Here is a 26957-nt window from a genome sequence, read left to right as displayed (position 1 = left end):
TAAGTTACTGGGGTAAAGCCCTTGGTTTCTCCTTGGTTTATGAAAAAATGTGAAAGATTATAACAGAATTGGGACAACATCAAGGTGAAACTGAGTTTCAGGCCAGCTTGGGTTACCTAGCAAAACCTCCAGGAAATTTCCATCTACTAGGATGGAGAGATGGTTCCACAGTTAAGAGCACTGGTCACACTGGTCACTCCTGCAGAGGAGCTTGGTTTGGTTCCCAGCACCCATATGAAGGCTTACGACCACTTTTAACTCCGGTTCCAGGAGATCCAGATGCTTTCTTCTGATCTCCATGGGTACCAGGGATACAAATGATACACATGCATATTTGCATATGGGCAAAACATCATACACATAAAATAAAGTCAGTCTAAAATGGTTTGTCGGTTCGCTGCAGTTGTATTAAGCTGGAGGGATTGTGGGTTGTTATTTTTCTCCGTCTCGCTGCTTCCTCTCATGGCACTGATAGGAAGCGATATGAATATGCTTTGAGAGAATAATAATAAAAGCCTTAGCCTAAAAGCTGTAAGTGAGCTCAAGTTTTACTTAGAAATCCTGTTTGCTTGTGAAAACCCCCATTTCTTATCTGGGCAAAACAAACACTTGCCAGAAACTGCCTGAAAGGGAGTTTGTCCCAACAGACAAAGGTCATGCTGCAGATAACATTTCTGTTTGCTAAGGGAAAAATACTTTTACCAGCCCAAAGGTGCTGTTATTTATAAATGCCTATATATATTATTGCAACCTGCCAAGTATTTGTATGTTATAATCTACCTACGTAACTATCTGTCCCTGTAAGCACACCTAATTAAATTCCCTTTAATGATTAAGTGACTCAGAGGCCACTCTCAAATTGTTCATGAAGACAGGGATGACAAGCTTGCTACCTAACCTGTAAAAGGCTGTAAGACAATGTAGAAGGGGGCTGGACCCGTCAAAGCACAAGTCTGGTTCCCAGTCCATGCATGAACAAAGGTTTCTCCTAATTCTCTGAGGGAATGGCTGACTTCTTGTTCTGTGAAATCTTCCCTTAACAATACTGCAATTGCTTTTTAGTTTTGGAGTATGCTTTTTGTGAAATGATCTCCCCCAAGCACTAGCATTCAAGCTCCTGGGTATGGTCTCTCTCTTGTGCCTTGTCTTGGAATGTAGTCTTACATAAAGTGGAGCCTTATTTCCACGTTGATCACAAGGCAAAGAGGTGAAGGCGGTAATTGTTGTAGGTTAGGAAAACTCTGAAAAATCCTTGTAAACTGTTAGAACAGCATACTCTACATGAGCAAAGTTCGGAACCCTTGTAAGTAGCTTGTTTACCGGAAAGATAGCCTTTTGTCCACGGGCCAAATATTTGAAAACACCAGGCACTCAATTGGCACACCTCACAAGGGCTGATTTGTGAAACCAGCCACTCCTGGCTTCACTTTGATCTTCCTCTGTATACACCCTTCCTTCAGCTCCTCTGCCGCAGACATACAATTACTATTATTATTGCTTGGTAATAACTGTAATTTACTTCCTAAGATGGAAAAGACGGGGAGAAAGTAACAAATATAGAGCTGAAGACAAGCAACAGAAAAACAAAAACAAAACCTGAACAGGTCACTCCATCATCTCCATCTGTCCCCTCCAGAATTAAAGACAATCAGGGCCTGGGGGTGGGGTGGGGGTGAGGAGGGGGGGTGGGAATATGGGGGTGGGGGGAACCCCAGGGCAAGAGATTCGAAAACCGAGATGCAGAGTCCTCCCGCGTTCCTAGAGAAGACCGGGAAGCGCGATGGGGTCCCGGAAGATGAGGCGCTGACCTACTTCCGGTCTTTGTGACTCATTGTGTCTGTGGCGAGGCGTTGGGAGGGCCTAGGTTGGTGTGCTGTGCCCTTCGACCGGGTTGAGCCCGGGAGTCAGCCGTGCTTGGTTGCTCGGTGTCCCCAGGCCACTCCGGAGACTCACGGTGAGTCTCATGGCGGACTCTCGCGAGGACGGGCGGGCCGCGAGGGTGGGCCGTGTGACCACCCGGGGGGCTTGGAAAGGAGCCCTGCCGGATTCCGGGGTGCTGGAATCCCTGGGGTCAGTGGGGAACCCTTTCGTGTCATCATCTTCGTATGACGTTTCTGAGGACGAGATCACGAGTGGACGTGATCCCTGTGTCTGGATTCTTTTCCCACTCCCTCCGTCGCCATTTGCTGTGATTGCAGGGAAAAAGTGTTTGTGTGATTTTCGTTTTATTGCTGTCCTTCACTCCCCGGTCCCGGGCCCTTGAGAATACTGAGGTAGATGAACGCTGCGGAAGACCTTGAGCTCTGCACGCGTTTTGAGGTTCCGCCGATGTTTCCAGATCACCTGCTTTTCTGTCTCTCCACCTCCCAGCACTGAGCGAAAGCGCTAGAAGCTTGACAGTGGTTAAAGACCTAATAGAGATTAACAACCGGCTCTCGATTTTAGGGAATGCTTCAAAAGCCCTTGCTGGTTTAAGCTTTTTAAATGTGCTGTCTAGAAAATAGTTTTTAGTTCACCTTGCCTGATTGGAGTGGGTGAGGTGTGAAGGGTATCTGGGAATCACGCTGGGGGAGTAGGAGATTGATTAGCTTAATGACCTTGAATGAGACAAGACCTTTGCCAACTGTCAGTTTTATCTTTGAAATTAGCTACCTCTACTCTAAAAACCTCTTCCAAATTTGAAATGAGTGAAGTTGGTCAAATGTAACTGAAAAATAAAGATCAAACCGTTTAACCTGACACTCCCCTTCCTTCCCCTCCCTTCCTTGCGCGCGCGCACGCGCGCACACACACACACACACACACACACACACACACACACACACACTTTGATTAAAGAGAGTGTCTGTTCCATGGCCCAGGACCAAAGAAAGCATTTATTGTACAGGGCAGTGCTAGGCGGATTGAAGGCAGTCAATAAATACTTGTTGAATTGTGAAGAATTCATTGTAACCACAATTTACCCAAGTGAAGTTACTAGAAAAGCCAGCCAAATGTGGGAAAAGAGCTTTATTACAAGGGCCCTATGGTGAAGATTGGCCCAGATGGCTTCTTCAGGTGTGTGTTCTCGGATTACTGCACATACACAGATCCTTATTATTCAGTTTGGCCTTCCTTGAATCACAGAGACGTCTACCACTAAAAATGTTATCTTTTGTTAATTCTCTACTTGATCTCTCCATTTGAAAATTTTTCAAATTGTTTATGCTGTATTTAAATACAACCAGAACAGTGTACTAAATCTTAAATCTTAGCTTTTCTTTAGGCAGTGGTATCAATATTCTAAGTATCCTTTAAAAAAAAATAGGGTCTCTCTACTCCTGGCTGACCTTGGAATTCCAGCCACTGCCTCCAGCACTTATCACCACACCAGGCTACCAGCTATCTTTTAAGAACAGCTTTTTCATATTAAAAACTAGAAGATCATTTATTTAAACTCTCAAGACTATGTCATAGAAGAAATACTGGGCTTTAAGAACACAACCATTGAAATAAATTGAACTTGGAGCTACGAGTTTTTTCTCATTAGAAAGTCATTTATTTTTTTTCCTTTGGTGACGTCTGGTTGCTGGGCTGTGATCTTTTCTGAAGGAGTTGATAATGTCAGAATATGTTTCTCAGAGGAACCCCAAAGGTAGTTTTCTGCTTCTCCCCTCTGTCCCTGCCCTCATTGCTGATAAGAATACTGGAAACCAGAGAGGTTAGTCACTCACTTAATGGGTGTGTGATATCTTATTTGCAGGGGATATAATTCATTTGTTCCAGCCCACACTCCCTTCACTGTTAGGGTATTTCTTCCACTGCTAATCTTTTAGGCAGACTGAAAATTACAATGTATGATTAAATCTCTTGGATTTGCTTTTTTAATATTTTTGTTTTCTGACCAGTTCTCAAGTAGCCCTGTCTAGCCTCAGATTCACTCTGTAGGCAAGGCTGGCCCTGCACTCTAGATTGCCCTGCCTCCTCCTCTGAAGTGCTGGGAATACAGACATGCTCCGCTACACCTGCTTGTCGCTCTACTGAGGTTGAACCTAGGGCCTTATGTACGCTAGGCAAGCGCACTGCCATGGAGCTACATCACCCAGCCCTTAAGATCACTTTTAAAAAGTAAACCTGCCCCAGTGCCTGCTAAATGCCGGAAACTTTTCTCAGTTTCATAAGTTAATTTGTTTAATTTGAAGAAACATGGAGTGAAAAGTGAACACAAAAAAAGTAATAACATGGTAAATTCAATCAGGTATTGTTTGACTCAGCTCAGGGCCTTAGGCTTCATGTGCTATGCCACTACACCCTTTTTTTTTTTTTGTATTTGTTTTGGTGCTGTTTTGTGGTTTGTATATATTTTTTTTTTTTTTTTTTTTTTTTGCTTTTAAGATATCTCGTGTAGCCCGGGATGTCATTGAGCTCCTCATCTTCCTGCTTCTGTTTCCCCAAGTATTGTGGATACACCTGCTCGTATCTTCATTTGAGACAGGGGCTCACTAAATTGTCCAGGCTGGCCTCAAACTCACTTTGTAATCCAAGCAGATCTTGAACTTTTGATCCTCCTGTCATGCATGTATCTTAAAAGAGTGTCTGGGCAGGGGTTTTAGCACTTGCTTAGCCCGCACCCGGCCTGCCTTTGTTCCTCAGCACCACAGCTCTAATAGTGATATTGATACGTGGGGCTGGGGAGACAGCTCTGTTGGTGAAGTGCTTGCTGCACAAGCATGAGGATCTGAGCTTGCATCCCCAGCACCCATGTCAAACGCCAGGGGAAGGGTATGCACCTATAACCCCCACCTTGAGAAAGTGGAGACAGGATCGCCAAACCAAGCTGGCCAGTTAAGCCTAGCTGAATCGGCCAGCTCTGGTTTCAGGTAAGAGCCCTTGCCTCAGTAAAGTGAACAGAAACTGAGGACGACATCCACTGTCAACCCTGGCCTCCACACACAGGAATACCATACTCGTGCTGGAAAAAGAAAAACATAAATTAGAAAAAGAACTTGTCCGGAGATGTGACAGGTTTAGCTTCAGGTCCTGGTCTAGAATTTACTTGCTCTGAGAGCTTAGGTAAGTAATTTACTGTCAGTAAGCTGCAGTTTTCACATTACAGAGAAGATGATAATATAGCTACCTCTTAAAACTGTTGGTATGTGGTCCAGCAAAGTGCTCGGTGTATTATTTGGCACCTGCCAATGTTGGCTGTTACTCGCACTCTTTTTATAATGTGCTTGAGCATCAATGACGGACAAGTGGCACTTTAGCCTAAGTTTGCAAGATAAGTGGGATTCGAAAAGGTAGAGAGCTGGGCAGAAGCATGACTGAGGTGCTGGTTTTAGAGTCATTCTGCTGAGTGGGGAAGGGTTTGTGGGCTGGGAAGATTGATGGGAGGAGAAATGGAAACAAAGTGGTACCCACTGACTGGGACTGTAAAGTTTTAGGAAAAATAAAGTAACAGGTAAATTACTGGGGCGGGACAGAAAATAGAAGTGAAGAACCAAAGAAGCCAGACTTGAGCTGGCATTAAATAGTAAATATGAACCAGGAGTTACGTTGCTCAGGGTGTTGTGGATGTAGCGGTATGTAGAGTGCTTGCCTAGCTGTCATGGAGCCCTGGGTTCCATCCCCAGCTCTGCATAAAACAGGTATGATGGCTCATACCTGTAATCCCAGCACTCAGGAAGTAGAGGCAAAAGGATCAGAAGTTAAAGGTCATCCTCAGCTACATAGTGAATTGGAAACCTGCCAGTACTGCATACTATAATCCTGTCTCTAAAAATAATTCACTCAGCTGGACAGTGTTGGCGCACGCTTTTAATCCCAGCCCTTGCGATATAGAGGCAGGGTTATCTGTGAGTTTGAAGCCAGCCTGGTTTACAGAGTGAGTTCCAGGACAGACAGACAGACAGACAGAACTGTTACACAGAGAAACCCTGTCTCAAAAGATGAAAATAACAACAATTCATTCTGGTTCTGGAAGAGTCAGTACATTGGAGGAGGGAGGAGTCAAAGAAGGTAAGGTGTTAATTTAAGACTCTGCAGGTGAGATACTAGTGGAATATCTCCCAGGTCTACTCACTGGGTCAAGAAGAGGGTGGAAGGGGAACTGAAATATCAGGGAGGGTTCTCCCCATGTCTGCAGCTCAAGTCCCCATCTCCTTGTTTAAGGTAGACTAATCAGAAGGCAGTGCCATCTTGGGTGGTGAGTAAAACATTGGCTGACAGTTAATAAATAGAGTGGGCGTTGTTCACAGCCAGAGTGAAGATGTTGCTATGGCCTGTGCCTGGATCCATATAACTAGAAATAAGGGGGCACACAAAGAGTGCAGTAGTGCTGGAATAGAGGGGTGGAGTGTGTTCTCAGGGTGGAGACCCTCGAAAGCTAAATGCTATGTGTCAGAGGTTCAGAGACAGTAATTGGGGGAAGCAGAAGAGTTCTGAACATACTACCTGCTGACCTTTGTGTGTTGTGTGTACTGGGATGGACAGAAATTGTCACTGAACTGAAACACCTGAAAACAGCATGCAAAGGAGATGGTAAACACAACCACCGAGAGCGGGTGTGAAGGCTCAGCAAGTAAAGGTGCTTGACACCTGGCCTGGTGGACCTGAGTTCAGTCCTCCAGACCCACGTGGTGGAAGGAGGCTTGCAAGTTGCTCTCTGACCTCCTATAGCTCACTGAGGTATGTGCTTATTTGAGTTAAAATAAGACTCTTTAAGACCAGTTACCTACAAAAAAAATTACATGCCTGGTCTGTTCTTGATGTTTTGTATGTTATATTACTACTGAAAAAAATTTACGTTAGTACATGTTCATGATGAAGAGGAGCTGGTCAGTCGTCCTCATCTACTTAGACTGTGAAACCCAATATGAACAAGTCCAACAGAACTGCCATAATTGCTGGGGCATAACTTTCAATAATTCATGTGTACACAGTCCCATTTTATCAAATCTAATCATAGTATTTTTTAAGTGAGGGCCATATAATTATAAATGCTTTCCTAGTTTAAAAGTGCTGACTTGAGCTGGGAACATAATAGAACACTTTCCTAGCATGTATAAGGACCTGGGCTTGGTCCCCAGCCTTGCATAACATGAAAGTTAATTTAACTTTAAAAGCTCTTAGTTTTAACTTGTTGTGAAACAGTTGGGTGGTCTGGTTCTAAAACGTTAATTTGATTGATTGTTTTTGCTTCATTGGGTTTTCTTAACACTCCTCTCCCCAGACAGGGTTTCTCTGTATATCCCTGGCTGTTCTAGAACTCATTCTGTAGAGCAGGCTGACCTCGAACTCAAGTGATCCATCTGCCTCTGCCTCCCGAGTGCTGGGATTAAAGATGTGTGCCACCACCACCTGCTCTTATTTTTTTGATTACGTTTATCTATATGAGTGCAGGCAAGTCAGTCTGGGCAGTAGAGATCAGACAACAGCTTTCAGGAATCTGTTCTGTCCACCATGTGAGTCCTGGGGGTCTACTCAGGTCATTAGGAGTAATGGCAGCTGCCTTTACCTACTGGGCCATCTTGCTGGCCCCAAGATGCTCTGGTTTTGATGGGCATGGAAGTGAAAGCAGTACTTCCAGAGACCAGTGGATTCAGATGGGAGAATTGCGGTCGGCGTGCTCAGCAAGTCTATTTTCATTTTCCACGATTTTCTTAAATTAATTCAGCTAGTATTTATTGACTATTTCTGATAGTGTTACAACAAACGTGGTAGAGATTGCAACTCACATAATCGTCCCTACTTGCAATCCTTTTTTTTTGCATTTATTGTGTGTGTGGGTGGGTGTTTGTGGTATGTGCTTGTGGAGGTCAGAAAACAGCTCACAGGAATTGTTCTTCTTCCATTGTATGGCTACCAGGGAAGAAACTTGTGTCCTCAGGCTTGGCATTAGAACTTGAACCATAGATCCGTTTCCCCAGCCCCTCCGGTGGAAGATTTAAAATGTCATGGAGCACTTGAGGTTTCCAAAAAAACATTTTTCTAGTTCATTATTTTTTTAAAGCTGAACAAGTAAGTTGAGAGGAGAGTTTCTTCCCTTGGGATGTAAGGTACCTAGTGTGACATGTGACAGCTCACCATTTAGACCAAGTGACTTCTTTGTAGATTGAAATATGACTTAATTTATCTCCTTTTTTTTTTTTTTTTTTTTTTTGGTTTTCTGAGACAGGGTTTCTCTGTATAAACCAGACTGACCATGAACTCAGAGATCCACCTGCCTTGGCCTCCTGAGTGCTGGAATTAAAGGTGTGGGCCACCCTGCCCAGCGTTTGGTTTTTGTTTTAAGATATTTGCCTACGGCCCAGGTTTATCTGGAACTGTTCTAAGGTTGAATTCCTGATTCTCTTGCCTCTGCCTCTCAAATTCTTAGATTATGGGCTTCTACACCTGCCTATTCCTACAAACCCCATCTCCCTCTCCCCTTCTCTCTCTCTTTCCTTCCTCCCTCCTCCTCTATCCCTTTCTCAAAGAGGTCTCAGGTATCCCACACTAGCTCTGAAGGTACCACATAGCTGAGAATGACTTTGAACTCCTATGGTCCTAGACGCTAAGATTACAAGTGTGTGCTGTATAATGTGTGTATGCAATGTAACACACTGTTATAATGCAGATGCTGTGATCCTGTTTTCTGTGTTGTATGTGGAAACTGCAGCCTTAGGCCCACCACAGAACTCATAAAGTAATAAAGGTAGCTAAGTGGTACATTCGCAAGTCCCCTGTCTTCAGTGTTAGGCCCGCCTCTGCTGCTGAGAATATTAAGTGTTCTGAACCTCAGTTACATCATCTGCATACAGATACTAATATTTTTTTGTCTGCTAGGCTTGAGCAGTGGTAGGGTAAGTGGGATGTACGTACATGTGCTATGCTTAGCCTGGCCCTTGGCACTCGCTGGACTAAGGACATTGCTTTGACAGTTGGCAAACACCCTGAGGTAGAGACCACCCGTTAAAGGCTTCTGTTTGCAAACCTTGATATTAGAAGTGACACCAAGACCAATGTGGCTCTGTGGTGGTTTTCTCCTTTATGTTTGGAAGACATCTCCTTGATGTGTAGCCTTGTATGAAGGGTTAGTAACACGGGTCACTTTGTAAGCATTCTCGTGACGGGGGGGGGGGGGGGGGGGGGGCACATATGGGGATCAGAGGACGACCACAGGTAGTGTTCCTCCGTGCCATCTGCCTCAGTTTCTTCCTTCCTTCCTTCCTTTCTTTCTTTCTTTTTTTTTTTAAAAAAACCAGGTTTCTTTGTGTAATCTTGGCTATCCTAGAACTAGCTCTGTAGACCAGGCTGGCCTCAAACTCACAGAGATCCGCCTGCCTCTGCTGGGATTAAAGATGAGTGCCTGCCTCAACTTTTGAAGTTTTTGAGGCAGTGTCTCCCACTAGCATGGAGCTCACCCAGGAGTGCTAGGCTGGTAGGCCTTTGAGCCCAGGGACCCACTTTCCTCTGCTTCCAGGTCAGTTTTAAAGGTCACTTTTTTTTTTTTTTTAACTTTAGTTCTAGTGCAGATACCAAGAGAAAACTGCCGCTAGGACAGAAGCGCGGTCTGGCCCTGCTGGACCCCAGCAGCTCCCCGAGTCTGAATGATGACTGCTGAGTCAAGGGAAGCCACGGGCCTGTCCCCACAGGCTGCACAGGAGAAGGACGGGATTGTTATTGTGAAGGTGGAAGAAGAAGATGAAGAAGAACACATGTGGGGGCAGGACTCCAGCCTGCAGGAGACGCCCCCACATGACCCAGAGGTCTTCCGCCAGCAGTTCAGGCGCTTCTGTTACCACAACACTTTTGGGCCTCGAGAAGCGCTGAATCGACTGAAGGAACTTTGTCATCAATGGCTTCGACCTGAAGTCAACACCAAGGAGCAGATCCTGGAGCTGTTGGTGCTGGAGCAGTTCCTGTCCATCCTGCCCAAAGAGCTGCAAGTCTGGCTGCAGGAGTACCGGCCCGACAGCGGAGAGGAGGCTGTGACTCTTCTGGAAGACTTGGAGCTTGATATTTCGGGACAGCAGGTGAAAAGAGGGTGCCTGTTGTGTGTAAGAAGGGCATAGACTTAGGAGTGGGCTCAGAGGGGAGTGTTGGGGCAGCTGTCCTTGCTCCCCTGCCCCCTGTGCTCTTTGAAAGAGTTAGAGCATGCGCATGGCATCCGTGAAGCTCTGGGTTCCCTGCCTGACCATGGGAGGAAGGAAGGAAATAAGGGACAGTGTTCTGCTTGCCTCCTTCCAGCATCCATTGGCATACTTAGAGCCCTTCCTTTATTGTTCTAATTCCTGTCTTAAAAGCAGTTTACTGGGCCAGGCATGGTGCTTCATGCATGCAATCCTAGCATTTGAGATGCTGAAGCAGGAGGACTATGAGTCACGGCCAACCAGAAGTTTTATCCAGAAACTGTTTTCCTCCCCCCAGGTCCCGGGTCAAGTTCATGGGCCTGAGATGCTTGCCAGGGGAATGGTGCCTCTGGATCCGGTTCAGGAGTCCTCAAGCTTTGGCCATCACGAAGCTACCCACCCTCATTTCAAGCATTCATCTCGGAAGCCTCGCCTCCTGCCATCCCGAGGTAAGAAGCTGGGTTCGTGTGTAGAAGAGACAGACGTAAATGTGCAGGTTAGAGGTGCGGCTTAGTTGGTAGAGTGCTTGACTGTCATCCATGCGGCACTGTGTTTCATTCCCCAGCACTGCATGAAACCAGGCATGGTGGCACGCTCCTTTAATCCTAGCCTTCTGGAGGCTCTCTGAGTTTGAGGACAGCCCTGCATACATAGTGAGTTCCAGGTCACCATGGCCACCTAGTGAGACCCTAACTCAAAAGCAAAACAAAAAAGCAGGCATGGTGCACGCTGTAATGCCAAACTCCAGAATGTCAAGGCCATTCTCAACTACACAGCAAGTTTGAGGTCAGCCCAGGTCAATGAGAGGAGGAGACCTTGTCTGTTCCCCCTCTTAAAAAAAGAGATGGGAATGCTGGGTGGTGGTGGCTCACACCTTTAATCCCAGGACTCGGGAGGCAGAGGCAAACAGAGTTCAAGGCCAGTTCCAGGACAGCCAAGACTGTTACTCAGTGAAACCCTATCTTGAAAAACAAACAAATGAAAAAAAAGGTGGGGAGAAGGGGGACAAATAAATAGTCTAAGATGGAAGTACTTCTTTCCGTGTTCCCAGGTAACTCCATAAAAAAGCATGCTTGTTTGGTTATTATGCCTATTATTATTACAACATAGCTCACAGGCCGATCTTAGACTGAATGTTGTTTGCTAAGGAGGTAAGTGGACTGTCATGTCATGTGAGCATTACATCCTATGTTGAACTGTGTGCACTCCAGATGTCCCGCAGAGTTCTGAGTGGAGGGCATTAAAACATTATTTCCAGCCTTAATGGTTTGTTTTGAGACAAGATCTTGTTATGTAGCCCAAGGCTGGCTTCTAACTCCCAGCCCTCCTGCCTCAGTTTTGAAATGCTTTAGTGTAGTCCTGGCTGCTAAACATCTATTTATTTATTTAATGTAAATATATAAGATGTTTTACAACATTCTATAAAAAGTTACTTTTAAATTTTACAAAGGGAAGAGCATAGGAACAATTTTTTTTTTGAATGAGGAAACGAGAACAATGCTAGTTTAGGATTTCTATAAAAATCTATTGCATTTGGATGGTTCCCCAGCCCACTTTACAGAAATAGAGTTGGGTTTTTGTTTGTTTGCTTGCTTTTTGGTTTTTCGACACAGGGTTTCTCTATGTGTAGCTCTGGCTGTCCTGGAACTTGCTCTGTAAACCAAACTCACAGAGATCCACCTGCCTCTGACTCCCAAGTGCTGGGATTAAAGGCGTGCGCCGCCACCACCCACCCGGCAGATAATGTTTTTTATCAGAGTTTAAAATAAAACAGGTGCATAGGCTATCAGAAAGATCTCGCTACCCTTACAGAGGACCAGTGTTCACCTGTCTCAGGCCACTCACAACTGCCTGTAACTCCTACTTCAGGGAATCTGATACCCTTTTCTGGCCTGCAGGCACAGTGGTGTCGTTAGGTGTCAGCTGGAGAGATAACTCAGGGTCTGAGCATCAGATTGTTGCTGCAGGTAGCTCGGGACATGGTTTTAGAGACTGCAGCTAGAGTTAGCATTTACTAAATTGTTTTTGAATGAATTGAGACAAGGATTTGTTCTCAGTTTCCTCTCTATCTTGTTCATCTTCTACAGTTTCCTGACTCTTGGAAGGCCTAAGTGTTAGTGTCTTGTTCTTGTGAGTCTCTCACCTCGCAGGGGGAACGACTGGGAGTGTAGGGATGGAGTGCTCTGTTTCTACGGTTCTTTGCAGGTCACCTGGCACCATCCTCTGTCTACCTACTACGTGTCCAAATGTAACGAGGCTTGACAAACGAAGGGGAAATGAGAAATTTTAATATTACAGTTTATTTTTTACTCTTGTTACTCATTGCATACAGCTGATAGTCTATGCTATGTTACAGTTGCTTTCTATTATGTGTTGACCATACCTTCCTACATGTGCATGTCTCATTAACATCTGAACAGAGTGTGTGTTCTATCAAACAGCTACCGTGGCCAGATAAGAGGTGGGGGACAGGGTCTGAATGGTAGAAATGTACTCAGAAGTGTGAAGGTCCTTCTACCCCTGTCGTGCTCAGTGCTCCTGTGGTCTTTTTTTGTTTGTTTGTTTGTTTGTTTTTGTTTTGTTTTTCGAGACAGGGTTTCTCTGTGGTTTTGGAGCCTGTCCTGGAACTAGCTCTTGTAGACCAGGCTGGTCTCGAACTCACAGAGATCCGCCTGCCTCTGCCTCCCAAGTGCTGGGATTAAAGGCGAGAGCCACCACCGCCCGGCTCCTGTGGTCTTGAAGTTGCATTGTTCACAAATGTAGGCAGAAAGGGGGGAGCAGGGTCTAGTGTCCCTGGTGCTGTTCTTGTGCTGGAAGAAAACACAAGCCAAACTTGAAGTTACTGACTAAAATTGAGGATAGGAGCTGGGTTTTGGACCGGACCTGCCATTCTAAACCGAGCGACGTTACATAGTCATTACCCTCTTCAGGGCTTCATTGTCTCCTTTGAAAGTTTGGACCCGGTGATTTTAAGGACCCTTGTATGAGTTCCGTGTGGTTCTGTTTTAAGGGTAGAGGTCTCTGGGAAGCTGAAGTCTTGCTTCCTATCAACAAATCCTGTGGGCTATCTTTTTAGTGACTAACATCAAACAGTGAATATGCTGGTATAAGAAGGAGAATGTCAGGGCTCTTTATTGAGGGAGGCTCAAAGAAGAGCTGCCTTACTCACAGCCCCTTTCTCCTCCTCAGCTCTCCCTGCCACCCACGTTGCTGCCCCTCATCATGAGGGGAATCCTAGAGACCAGGCGATGGCATCTGCACTATTGACCGCAGATTCCCAGGTGAGCCATGGGCCCCTCCTCCCTCCTGAGGCCCTGTATCTGCCCCTTCTGGAGCATGTCTCATAAGCCTCTATCAGGTCTTGTGCCAGCCCTCAGAAAAGCCCTACTCCCTTCAATGTTAGTGACCTTCCACCATAACCCCTTCAGTCTACCAGAGTCTGGCCATGCGTTCTCTCCTAGTATCCTCTAGTCCTGACATCAGCTCTGTCCCTGACCTCAGATTTGCTGAGCATGGGGATCTCCTGTTATTTCAGGCAATGGTGAAGATCGAGGACATGGCCGTGTCCCTCATCCTGGAGGAATGGGGATGTCAGAACCTGGCTCGGAGGAATCTCAATAGGGACAGCAGGCAGGAGAATTTGGGGAATGTGTTTTCCCAGGGTAAGAATGATGCAGAATTCCTGTCTGCTAAGATTGTTTTGCTTCTGTGTTGGTTAGTAAGGAATAACATTTGTGTTCATTAAGTTCCAAAGGTGTGTTACTCCAACTCCCTAGAGCCTTGAGGTTTGTTACCTCTAGGTAGTTAAGCTCTTTGAAATCAAAAATAAACTCTGTGCTCTGAGTTTCTCAGTTTCCCCAGCTACTCAGTTCCCTGGGAGGATCCTCTCTGCTCTGGTGCTTCAGCTTGCCCCTATCCAGTAGAGGGACCCGGCAAGCATTTTTACCACGTTCCTAAACTTTACCAAGACATCCGCCCCGAGCCGGGTGGTGGTGGCGCACGCCTTTAATCCCAGCACTCGGGACGCAGGGGCAGGTGGATCTCTGTGAGTTCAAGACCAGCCTGGTCTACAAGAGCTAGTTCTAGGACAGGCTCTAAAGCTACAGAGAAACCCTGTTTCGAAAAACCAAAAAAAAAAAAAAAAAAAAAAAAGACATCCACCCTGGATAGCTGTCCTTTCCTATCCTATAGAGATTTATTCCATATACACATTGTGATTCTCTAGCCTTGCATTTGACCCTCCCTTAGGATCATGTCCCCAGCTCCAAACTCAGTGGTCCACTTCTGTGAAGAACTCTTGTTGCTGGAGATAAGAAGAATGGAGTGATTTAATGGACATCAGATAGATAAAAGGACCCAAGCAACTGACAGCTGTTGCATGGGCCTCTCCTAGACCTTAAGCCCTAGGACATGGTACTACTGGAAGCCCAAAGGAAATTTCATAGCAAGATCTCCACCACGGGTAGGCAGAAGGAGAAAAGGCAAAGTGGGCATGGAGAAAGGGCTTTTACTGGAGAAGTTCAGGTTTGGTTTGGTGTGAAGAGAAGGATGGTTTTTAGATACTTGTTCTTTATACTGAATAGAAATTAAGAACTGGTCTTTGTTTATAAGCTATCACTACTACAACCTTTGAAGGAAAAACAAAAGGAACACTCTTGGGAACTTCCAGCTAGTCAAGGGCCTTTGCTTAGAATTCAGAAGAGGTGGACCAGCTTTCTCTTCTCTGAAGTTCCCTCAGTGATTATGGTGATTTCATCACTAAGTCAGAGATCAGATATTACCAGCTCCTCTAGTCAAAGCTTTCAGGAGCCTGCTGGGGTGGTGCAGACACTCTTGGAGTCCTCACTTAAAGCAAAGCGAGGGGTCCATGGGATGGTTCAGTAGGGAAAGAACACACTTGCTGCCAAACCTAGCAACCTAAGTTCAGACCCAGGGCCCACGTGTTGAAAGGAGGGAACTGAGTCTCACAGGATGTATTCTGACCTCAACACATACATCATGGGTCACACACACTAAACACGAAATAAATAAATAATAAATAAATAAATGTTTTTAAGAATTGTTTAGGGGCATGAGACATGACTCAGCAGTGAAGAGCACTGGCTGCTCTTCCAGAGGACCCATGTTCAGTTCCCAGCACCCACATGGTAGCTCACAACTGTCTGTAACTCCAGATCCAAGAGATCCAAGACCCTCTTGTGACCTCTGCAGGCATCAAGCATGCACTTGGTACATAGACATACACAGGCAGGCAAAACACCACACACACACAATAATTGTTGGTTTTTTTAAATAATGATACATGGGATATAGTAGTGTACAATAAAATTAAACTTCAGTGTTTTAATACGCTGGCTGCTAAAATACAGAGATTAGCTCTACACTGTAAAATTTGTTTTCTGGTTCTTCTGATTACATTCTCGGGAATTGTTTCTTTCCTGTTAAGTCTCAACTGTCAGTTGGTGAAGATTTAAGTTATGATAAAGTATGACAGAACTGGGATGTCTGCTTTGCCTTCCCTCTGCTAACACCACTAACCAATTCCTTACCTGTTCTCTTTTTGGGTTTTTTGGGTTTTTTTTTTTTGTTGTTGTTGTTGTTTTGTTTTGTTTTTGTTTTCAAGACAGGATTTCTCTGTGTAACTTTGGAGCCTGTCCTGGAACTCATCTATAGACCAGGCTGGCCTCAAATTCACAGAGATCTACCTGTCTTTGCCTCCCAAGTGCTGGGATTAAAGGCCTGTGCCACCACCCGGCCTGTTCTCTTTTTTGTAAGACTTACAGATATTTGCTGGAAATGCAGTCTGGCTTTATTTCTTATTTTCCTATTTTTTGAGACAAGGTCTCATTGTTTAGTTTTGACTCGGCTGGAACTCATAGGGATCTGTCTGCCTGCCTCTTCTTCTTTGGTGCTAAAATTAAGCTTGCAATGTGACTTCTTTTTTTTTGTCCTGACACAGAATCTCTATGTAGCCCTGACTGTCCTGGAGCTCCATACAGAACAGACTGGCCTCAAGCTCACAGAAATCCGCCTGCCTCTGCCTCCAGAGTGCTGTGATTACAGGCGTGTGCCACCACAGCCAGCTGTGACTAGCTGAATATTTTCTTTCAAATTGGCTATGAGATGACCATTTAATAGGACAACCTCTGAAGCTTCTCAGTTCCTTATCCTTTCCTTCCCTGTCTCTGCTCGCTCCCCATGCCATGCTTGCTTATTCACACCCTTCAGAGCTGTTCACTCTTTTTTTTCCTTTTTCACTTTGAGATAGATCTTGCTATGTAGCCCAAACTGGTCTGTCACTGGTGATTTTCCTGCCTCAGCCAGTTGAATGCTGGGTGTGCACCACCATGCCTGGCCTTCTTTGTATACTTTACCAGTACTATGATTTTCCACGTCCATCCCAGCTCTACATTCCATTGTTGGTAAATTTTATTTTTAATGCTATGAAGTCATTTCTCCATGTATATAGAAGCTTCTTAGAAAATTATGTCATCATGTTAACACCTGTATTCAGAAGAAAATGGTGCTATTTGTATTTTCTATTTATCATGTCAGGTTCTGAAAACAGGAATGGGAATGAGTCAGCCTCAAAGGCTGAAGTCAAAGAAGATTCCACCTCACATGGGGAGACAGCAGGAAGATTTCAGAAAGAATTTGTAGAGAAACGTGAACAGCAGGGCAGAGTAGTCGAAAGGCAGCAGAGAAACCCTGAAGAAAAAACTGGCAAAGAGAAGAAAGAGCCTGGGCCACCTACAGCCAAGGAAAAGAAGCCCTCTGCAGGAGAGAGGGGCCCAAGGGAGAAGGGCAAAGGTCTGGGAAGAAGCTTCAGTCTGAGTGCAAACTTTAATAATACCCCCGAAGAGCTTCCGTCAGGGGCAAAGACACATAGGTGTGATGAGTGTGGGAAATGCTTCACAAGAAGCTCCAGCCTTATCCGCCATAAAATCATCCACACTGGAGAGAAGCCCTACGAATGTAACGAGTGTGGCAAAGCCTTCAGTCTCAATTCAAACCTTGTCCTACATCAGCGAATCCACACAGGAGAGAAACCTCATGAATGTAACGAGTGTGGCAAAGCCTTCAGTCATAGCTCAAATCTCATCCTGCACCAGCGCATCCACTCTGGAGAGAAACCCTACGAATGTAACGAGTGTGGCAAAGCCTTCAGCCAGAGTTCAGACCTCACGAAGCACCAGAGAATCCACACAGGGGAGAAGCCCTATGAATGTAGTGAATGTGGGAAAGCTTTCAACCGAAACTCATACCTTATTTTGCACCGGAGAATTCACACTCGAGAAAAGCCCTACAAGTGCACTAAGTGTGGGAAGGCCTTCACACGGAGCTCAACCCTCACACTGCACCATAGGATCCATGCCCGAGAGAGAGCCTCGGAGTACAGCCCGGCCTCCCTGGATGCTTTTGGAGCATTCCTGAAAAGCTGTGTGTAAAGCAATAGTGGACCATCAAACCATTTCCCCCCTTTTGTTTCTGAAATTACGTCAGATATATGTGCCCATCAAGGGAAAAGTAATAACACCATCTAATTGTTTGAGAAGTCACACTTAAGGATCCTTAAGAGTTACATCGACAGTGTTCTGCCTTTAGGTGGTCTGTAGGCATGTAATTCTTACAGTCCTTGCAAGGGAGAGCTAGTCATATGTCTGTCTTCAGTATATCTCCACACAAGATAAAAGCACACACAGTAAAATGCCAAGCTTTCCAGTAATGGGTATACGAATCAAGACCGGCTCTGTGTATACTAACTGAAGTTAAGAAGCCACTTGCTGCCAACAAACCCTACTTGGACAACCTATATTTCTCAATGAAGAGAGACAGTTTTGGGACATGCTGCTCAAGCAAGTTATATATCCAGAAAGTTGTATATCTGATCACTGGTAGCCTGCCAAAGCTATAGAAATCTAGGACTGTGCTGATCAGAATCAAACCAAAGATGATTTCTGTCTCTCTGAAAGAGAGGGTGTATGCACCACTTTGTAGTTCTAAGGACTGTAACAGGGTGGCTCTGCCATCATCAGCGTGGTCAGTGCTACTGAGATAGCAACAATTCAAGACTCTTCTTCCTCCTCAACATCCCTGAAGCACTCGAACACTCCTCAGGGCACTCTCCACGCGTCGACACTTGATTACATGCCGTCTTTTAATCCTTCACCATTCAGTGTATGGAAGCTTTTAGCACCACCCCCCCCCCCAAAAAAAGATGCTTCAGTTGTCAAGAAATACAGTTATATTCCTGACAACACAACACTGGATGTAGTACTAACACACCCAAGGCACTCCGTATGACAGACTTCCAACAGGACTGTCATGTGGGAGAGCTGTGAATCGTGAGTACCTGAAATATGGTACCTTCAGAGCTATAGGCCGTGCTCTAAGTTATTCTAGGGTCAATGTAATTTTTGTCCTAAATATAAGCAAAAGCTTGCTTAGCTGTCTGCAGAGACTCTGTAAACATGGATCAGTAAGTAAATAACCACAGAATGTCAAAAAAAATGACTTTTGTTGTCCACTTACAGAAGAAAAATATGAACACTATAAAGTTTTTGTTTGTGTGACATATTTCACGCAAAGCTCTTATTCTTGGCCAGAAATATTTTCGGTCAGCTGCTGAATGGTTTGTCTTTTGAGCACTTGCTGAGTTGTTCAAAACTTAACTAACATTCTTCAAAATATGTGATGGGCTTTTGTTTTTATTGTTCCTTTATTTGTTTTTATTTTTAATTCTCAGAAAAAGGGAAAGTTAAAGAGAGCATCTTTTCCACATTTGACCAGACACTTGCAGAAGCGTCTGTGGTTACTAGCTGGCAGTGGCTGAAGATACCCTCTTGCTCTGAGAAGTTCACCACCACATGGTGGTGTGGTTGGTTGTGTCATTGTGTTTAATAGCACACAGCGTCGTTTTGATCTCTCATGAAAGAATGAAGTGAGGTTAGGAGACGTTAGCCTTTCCTGAGATCTCTGCAGGTGGCTTCCCAGAAGCTCTTGATCAAGACTTAACACATACAGGAGACCCAAGTCTGGACTACATAGGTGTCAGGCACTTGAACAAACTGCTCTTTTCATGAAAGTGTGGAGATCCCTGCAGAACCCTAGAAACATAAGCTAAAGACAAACTTAAAGACTGTTGGCGTGAACACCCCGCATACGGTTTAAGATTTCCTCTCAAGAAACAACTAAAACCATCTTGTACCAGTTGTTTGCTGACGAGCAGCAAAAGTCCATGAGACACAATAGTGGGTCTCATCAGGTTGGTGCCTGTGTGACCTCAGCTCCAGGTCAAACTAGAATCCTTCAAGCAATCATTATCTGGTCCCTCTTTGACTTTATTTCTTAGACCAATCACACTTCAGTGATGGTGTCTAAACTGTTTCCACAGTGCTGCCTGTGAGTGTGTCTGTCCACCCAACAGAAAAGCAGCAGACATGCTGGTTCACTGGTTCACTCTGGAGCGAGGCAGAGATGGAAATGCTTTAAGGTTCTTCCTAAGGAATGAGTCATGGTGATGGTGGGCCTTTTTGAGAACTCTAGCTTGCTAAAACAACTGAAAAAAAGAGGTTCAGTACTCCGGGAGCCCATCCGGACACTGGTTTTGAGCCCAAGAAAGGGCTTTGGTCATTTCCCTGTTAGCCACTTATACACAGACATACACAACTACATGCTGATGTACTTCGACCATCAACCTAGGGTCTTGTTTTTAAGTTAAATTAAGACAGACCTGTTCCCCTCCCCCATCCCTCATTCCCATTTTATTGGGACGTCTTACTATTAGATAGTTACTGGAGTGGCTTCAGAGCTAGCTACCACAGATGCACTCCTGGAGGCAGCCAATTGAAGATGTATTTTATTTAGCAGGCTATAGATGGTTATCAGAACATCTTAGATGCTCCACACAGCATGTCTTTGTCACGATTCAGAAGGCTGACACCTGTAGTGTTGAGGATGGATGTTCCGGCTTAAGTGCTCGCTAGTTAACCATTGGCATGCTAGTTGAAGACTTTTTAAGTGAAATTTAACCTTATGACAAAAGTCAAAGTTGCGGACTTTCTACTTCAGCCTGGTAGGCAAGGCTAAGCATAGATGTGTGAGACAACTTGATATGCAAAGCACTTGATATTAAAGGCATAAACATGAGACTGCTAAATGTGTGTAGAGAGACTGTTGAATATGTGGGGCAGTCCACACCTTAACATACATCAGAAATAGACTCCAGAATGGGACCTAGTCTGAGTGTGGTGTTTGGCAAAGCTTACACTGTAAATAAACTCTTAATGTCTGTGAGGCCAACTTCATAGTACTGCCGTGGACATGAAATTCCCTTCATCTGTTCCAGTCATGCAGTAAGTTCCAGAAACTGCCAAGAGAGTTCAGTCTTAACTCCAGAGGATCCACAGGAGGAAACAAATGTGGGGAAAGGCTAAAGAAGTAGTAAACATGTACAACCTCCTCTGGAAATGGTTCACTTGGGCACCTTGATGTATTCCGTACCTCACCCCTCCTGTCACTCTGTATATTCCTTGTAAACGTGGTCCAGTCTGTTGAACAGAATGCATCACAGGAAAAAAGTGAAGTTTTGGAATAATTAAGAAACTGATGTGATTATAAACAAGAGTTCACAGAATTGGGGTGGGGAGAAAACTTGGGCTGTGGGAAGGGAGATCTGTGAGAAGAGGGCGGTCAACGCGAAGTGCCCTTCTGAGCTGCAGTGGGAACTGGTGGGTTCTGGCTGCTCCAGTGTTAATATGTTTGAGGAGAACATACACTCAGCAGAGGATAGGAAGTATACAGAACAGCTAGGCTGCCCAGCCAGTAACCACAGTCCTGTTTTCCCTCGTAAATCCTCTGTGTGTAGACGAGTGGGGACTCAGTCTACAGGAAGGGCTACTTTTCAGGAAATGCCTTTCTGTCTTGGTGGGGAGGTGGAGGGCTATCTCAGAGTTTGAGAAGCATTGCAAGATTTACTTTGACTCTGCTGCAAGGTTCTTTCCTTGCTCCCATTCTCTGGCACATTTATGCTTAGGAGACAGTGTTTGAAGATTCATAGCTGTGAATATTTATTGATTTAAGTTTTCATCCTAGAATTGTCATCTTTATTTCCAATAGGCATACTGATCTGTTTATCAAAAGGGAACTTAATCAGGTTCATCTTGCCATCCTCATGGAAGACTAATTTTGTCACTTGGAGTAGCAGTGCTGAAACACTCAATACAGCAAGCTTGCCAGAAGAGCCATTTTCTGTGTCCCACTCACTAAGAGCAACTCAGAAGTGTGTATGAGGGAGGCCTGGGGGTGTGGTTCCATCCCCAGCACTGCATCAAAAGGATGTGGTGGCAATGCCTATAATCCTAGCACTTGGGAGATAGAGGCAAGAAGATCAGGAGTTCGGGATCATCCTCTGTCAGCAAGTTTGAGACCAGTCTGAACCACAGGAGATCCTATCAAAAAAATTTAACTATGTACATGTATATCCATAAGGGAGGCAGGCATAGTGGTACAGGCCTGTAATCCCAGCACTCAGGAGGCTGAGACAGATCACAAGTTCACAGCTAGCCTGTGTCCACAGAAATAGGAATATGTTGGGATTTCCTATTAGGGAAGCAAAAGTCTGTGAATTGAATGAAATATAGAACCAGAGACGCAAACTTAAATGGTCTAAATAGATCACTTATAGAAGTTAGGGTAGATTTTTATTTCAGCTACTATTAGAGACAATGAGCATTGTTGGAAAAGTACCTAACAGATCTAGGCTTTGCTCTTGTATGGAAATACTACTGTACATTTTAAAGCAGTTACTTATTTTGCTATTCAGATTTTTTATTATGTCTGGAAATACCTGTTTTGCTTTTCAAAACTTTGTAAAACAAACTTGAAGTTTTAGGTAAGGTAAGCCATCTCCAATACTGCAGGTCAAGCATAAGTTTGGGAAATCCTTTTGCCATACATAATAACTAATGTCTTACTCTGAGAACTTAGTTTCCTGTTGTCTGCTTCTTTCCTAGTTGATACCACCAATCCCATGTTTTTCTCTAATATTCTAAACAGCAGAATGGAGAGAATGAAGGTTAATGAGCTCTGAGCCATGGTCCCAAATGGAAAAAAACAGTGAATTATGGTCTGCTGTGATTTTGAGTTCTGTTTTTTTTGGGGGGGGGTTGTTTTTAAATCTTGTAGGTTGTGACACGCCCCCTTCCACAAACTGACTCAACTTCAAATTACACAGTCATTAGCCAAGTTAATTGGTCTTTAAAATAGTCTTGATTCACAAGCAATCATTAAGTAAATTTGGCCCAGTGCTTGAAGATGGAAGAATGAGATTTCTAAAAGATTGGAAGAGGCTGGACCAAAACTTGTATTTCATTACAGTTTGAGATTGGGGGTAAGTTGTTTTGGTTCAGGAAAGGGTAGCCAGTCACACTGAGTCTCACTTATCCTGTAGTCTCCGGACAAGATCAGATGTGTTACAAAAGAATGGCCAATAAAGTTCCCATAGCCTTAAGATCTGCTAAGAAAGTGCTGAGGGCAGAAAGACTTGATCTCTCATGGGGCAGGAGTAGAGGGGGCAGAGCTTGCTCACCTTCCTCTCAATTAAGACTAATTGGTAACAGCTTGAAGTTTCTAGTCTGCCCTAGCTGGACTGGTGCGTAAGACTTGTGTAGACTCCTATGTGAGGGGTGTAGCTCAGTAAAGAGCATTTACTTAGAGTGTCCCATGAATATGAGTGGCCCCAGGACATGGTTCAGCACTTGCTTAGAATTCCCTAGTTGAGTGGGGGCATGGCCAAGCTGAGCATTTGCTAAAATACCCAGATAATGGTACAGGATGTGACTCGGGAGGAGAGCAATTGCCTAGCATATACAAGGCCCTGGATGTGACCTCCAGCATTGCCCATCCCCCAAAGAAATGCTTATGCTGGTAATGGGGATTACCAGCTCCCTTTCTGAAATTCATGGGGTGTGGGTGGGAGAAAATCTTGTCCTGAGAATATGAGTGTTAAGGGTTAGGGTTGGTTATGCAAGCAAAAAATTATTTTGAGTGAATTTTTAAAAGCTTTTTCATTACAGCCAGGTCAACATGATAGTTAACTCAGGCACTGTCTTTTTGTTTATAAGCTAGGAAAACCATCCTGTTTTGTCCATTCCCAGCTTATATTAGCATCAATTAGACCCAAAGAAGAAACTTTGTATGTCAGCAGGATTAAATCATTGCTGTTAAAAACTGGATCTTTCTTTGATTTGATCAGCCTCTAAAGAGTCCAGACGCTTAGTTGGTGTTCAATAAAAATTTTAAATGGAATTTGTTTTAAATCCTCATTCATAATTCTATAGACTCCTTTTGCTAAGTAATGGGAGAAAATGGGTCTTTTGGATTTGTTTCTTTGTTTCTCTTAAAGCTATAGAACTCTTTCAAAATAAGTTGAAGTGCCGGGCCGTGGTGGCGCACGCCTTTAATCCCAGCACTCGGGAGGCAGAGGCAGGCGGATCTCTGTGAGTTCGAGACCAGCCTGGTCTACAAGAGCTAGTTCCAGGACAGGCTCCAAAACCACAGAGAAACCCTGTCTCGAAAAACCAAAAAAAAAAAAAAAAAAAAGTTGAAGCCCTGGTTGAAAACTAAAGTTTCAAAAGAGAAATGGAAAGCTGGGCATGTGGTGAGTGTTTGCCTCAACTCCAAGTTCAGACCACCTAAACCAGGGAAGGTGGCCCACACCAGTGATCTGAGCCCTGGGGCAATAGTGGCAAAAAGGATTCAGGGTCATCTTTGGTTATGTGGTAAGTCTGAGGCCAGCCTGGGCTGTGTGAGCGCTTAGAAGAGGAGGAGGAAGGAGAGTGCACTTAGGAATAGTCAGTGGTCCACTTTAGGAGAAGTGAGGTCAGATGCTGGAATACATAGCAAGTGTGGTGTCTCCTGGGACTTGGTAAAATAATAAATTGTGTTTCCAGCAGGCAATCCTAGTGATTGTTTTGTCATCTTTTGGTTATGTTAAAGTTGGGTTTTCAGGGCTCAGGAGATAGCTCAGTCCATCAAGACCTAAGTTTGAATACCAGAACTCAAGCAAAGGAAGGCTGGGTTGGGGAGGTATGAACAGGAAGATTCCTACGATTTATTGGTTAGTTCCAGCCAAGACAGAGAGCCATTGTCAAAAAAGGTGGACAGCTTCTGAGGAATGATGCCCATGGTGGCCCCCTGGCATCAGCAAGCACAAATTGGTGTGTACACATATCCAAATGCAGGTGTTGGTAGAGGTCCAAAGTTTAGAAAGTAGAACTGCCACCCTTTAGCTTTGCATAGAACTTAATCTTGGTTTTTACTTTGTCCTATTTAAATGGAGAGGTGGCTCATGGGTTAAGAGCACTTGCTCTTTCAGAGAACCTATGCAGGCAGCTCATAAGTACCCTGGATACCTCTTCTGTATGCATACACAAATATACAAAAATACTTTTAAATTAGAACTGCAGTCCACTAAGTTCTTATACAAAATTGGCATTTTTTTTACTTTCAATTAAATAATTGATTTATTCATCGTATTCAGAAACTCTGGAAGAGGTTCAAAGTGCTCTGGTTTTCATTTGCTTCAGTTTCAAACTCCTTGAGTCAGTATGCTTGTTCCTGCTCTGCTTGCTCTGCAGAGATGTGATGGAGGAAACAAAAATGTAAGATATAGATATATATTTATATTTAAAAAATAGCATTGGAGGGGCTGGAGAGATGGCTCAGAGGTTAAGAGCATTGCCTGCTCTTCCAAAGGTCCTGCGTTCAATTCCCAGCAACCACATGGTGGCTCACAACCATCTGTAATGGGGTCTGATGCCCTCTTCTGGCCTGCAGGCATACACACAGACAGAATATTGTATACATAATAAATAATTTTTTTAAAAAAAAATAGCATTGGGGGGCTGGAGAGATAGCTCAGCAGTTAAGAGCACTGCCTGCTCTTCCAGACGTCCTTGAGTTCAATTCCCAGCAACCACATGGTGGCTCACAACCATCTGTAATGGGGTCTGGTGCCCTCTTCTGGCCTGCAGACAGACACACAAGACAGAATATTGTATACATAATAAATAAATATTTAAAAAAAAATAGCATTGGAGTAGTGGCTTAGAGGTTAAGAACACTTGCTGCTCTTAGGATAATTTCAGTTCCCAGAACCAACATTGAGGTTCACAGCCCAGTTCTAGGGGATCCAGTGCTATCTGTGGCGTCTAAGGGCACTAGGCACGCATATGCACAGGCATACATTTAAGCAAAAGCATACATTTAAGGCCGGGCGGTGGTGGCGCATGCCTTTAGTCCCAGCACTTGGGAGGCAGGCAAACTCTGTGAGTTTGAAGCCAGCCCCATCTACAAGAGCTAGTTCCAGGACAGGCTCCAAAGCTATAGAGAAACTCTGTCTTAAAGGATTAAAAAAAAATTTAAAAAAATAAAAGGAGCTGAATGGTGGTGGCACACGCCTTTAATCCCAGCACTCTCTTTTGTGTCCTGCTTCTCCAACTAGGACAGCACACTATCAGTAATTGAGGCAAGGGCACTTTCTTGCCCAATGGATTGCTTTTGCCACAAAGTAAACTCCATATTGAGTTTCTTCAATGCCCATCATCATCTCTAAAATAGATTGGTGCGCCGGGCGGTGGTGGCGCACGCCTTTAATCCCAGCACTCGGGAGGCAGAGGCAGGCGGATCTCTGTGAGTTCGAGACCAGCCTGGTCTACAGAGCTAGTTCCAGGACAGGTTCCAAAGCCACAGAGAAACCCTGTCTCGAAAAACCAAAAATAAAATAAAATAAAATAAAATAAAATAAAATAGATTGGTGCTACCAGGAATAGAAATGTCTCTGTCATAAAAAGAAAAGAACCTATGTTACTAAAACATCTTAAATACCATATTCTGTAGATCTCTGAAGTATTTAAAGACAATCTGTCTAAACTATATCTCTTTTGATTTTGAAAACTTACCTAATATGATTACAAGTTTAATTGTAATAGATGACTAATTACTAACCTGCATTCCCTTATTATTCTAAGCAGTTGGTAATAATAACTTTCAAGAACTAGAAATTTGCCTTACATTGTTAAATGAGCTCTGTAGGTACAATACCTTGAATAAAATTAGAAATGTATGTACAGTATGTTTTAACAAAATTAATTACTGCGGACCGACTCTCTTGGAGATAGAAGACCAAGGGAGAACAGGGGTGAAGGCTAAGGAGAACCTAGGATTCGGCAAATGACAGACAGACACAACTCTAATGAGGTTTGAATCTGCTGCAGTTTTACTAAAATTCAAACATCACTTTTAAGAGATTACAGAAGGAAGTTGGCAGACATAAAAGCTTACATAAAGAAAATGATTACAGGCAATTGATTATTCTCAGCATGTCTTGTGGTCAGGGCCAGGTGGGCAGAGCTTTTCTTTGAAATTCGTCTCACACCATTGACCAACTGCGCTTTCTCATGGCCCTAAATTATATCTGCCCTCAAGGTAACCAAGGTAACCCAAACACCATTCTTCAGGATTCTACCCCCAGGGTTTGCTCCAATATTGAATGGCTGGCTTCATGTTATCAAGAATAGCCTGCCTTTCTTTCCTATCTAAAATGCACCAGGGGTTTCTCATTCTGGCTAGCCTCTCCATGAATGGTAACTTATGCCATTCCATACATTTTCCTTCATAATTTACCCATCTTCTACCAAATCTCCTATCATGAGCTCTTTCTGTTCTAGGGTATCTGTAAATTCCCCCAGAGAGCGAGCCAGAGTCTTAATCATAACATTAATGGCCTGAATGGAGGGAGGGAACTGACGCATCAGTTCCTCTGTATTCAAGGAGCCGTTGGGAATGTTTCCTTGTTCCTTGAAC

At 44.2% G+C, this 26957-nt stretch overlaps 1 protein-coding gene across 2 annotated transcripts; it reads left to right on the top strand.

Moving 5' to 3' along the window:
- Positions 1-1830: 1830 nt before the first annotated feature.
- Positions 1831-23399, top strand: Zkscan1 (zinc finger with KRAB and SCAN domains 1). 2 transcript variants are annotated; one of them, XM_041648519.1, is made up of 6 exons: positions 1831-1954; positions 9484-9995; positions 10390-10540; positions 13281-13372; positions 13627-13753; positions 16647-23399. In XM_041648519.1, exons 2-6 carry the CDS (start codon positions 9570-9572, stop codon positions 17537-17539), a joined length of 1689 nt encoding a protein of 562 aa, XP_041504453.1. In that variant the 5' UTR covers positions 1831-1954; positions 9484-9569; the 3' UTR covers positions 17540-23399. The 2 variants fall into 2 exon arrangements, with proteins under 2 accessions (XP_041504453.1, XP_041504455.1); XM_041648521.1 differs by lacking the exons at positions 13281-13372; positions 13627-13753.
- The last annotated feature ends 3558 nt before the right edge of the window (positions 23400-26957 follow it).

Source organism: Microtus oregoni, unplaced genomic scaffold (genome assembly GCF_018167655.1).
Source record: "Microtus oregoni isolate MIOR12 unplaced genomic scaffold, Mior012 000003F_ref0000135, whole genome shotgun sequence".
NCBI classification, from domain to species: Eukaryota; Metazoa; Chordata; class Mammalia; order Rodentia; family Cricetidae; genus Microtus; species Microtus oregoni.
The sequence above is the reverse complement of the archived record's forward strand: the minus strand, read 5'-3'. Positions and strand labels throughout refer to the sequence as shown.

Bases quoted from the DNA above. Each gene is read 5' to 3' on its own strand.
- Zkscan1 (XM_041648519.1), top strand. From the start codon at position 9,570: ATGATGACTGCTGAGTCAAGGGAAGCCACGGGCCTGTCCCCACAGGCT. The intron at 10,541-13,280 runs GTAAGAAGCTGG...TCTCCTCCTCAG, and splicing joins TCGCCTCCTGCCATCCCGAG to CTCTCCCTGCCACCCACGTT. The intron at 13,373-13,626 runs GTGAGCCATGGG...CTGTTATTTCAG, and splicing joins TATTGACCGCAGATTCCCAG to GCAATGGTGAAGATCGAGGA.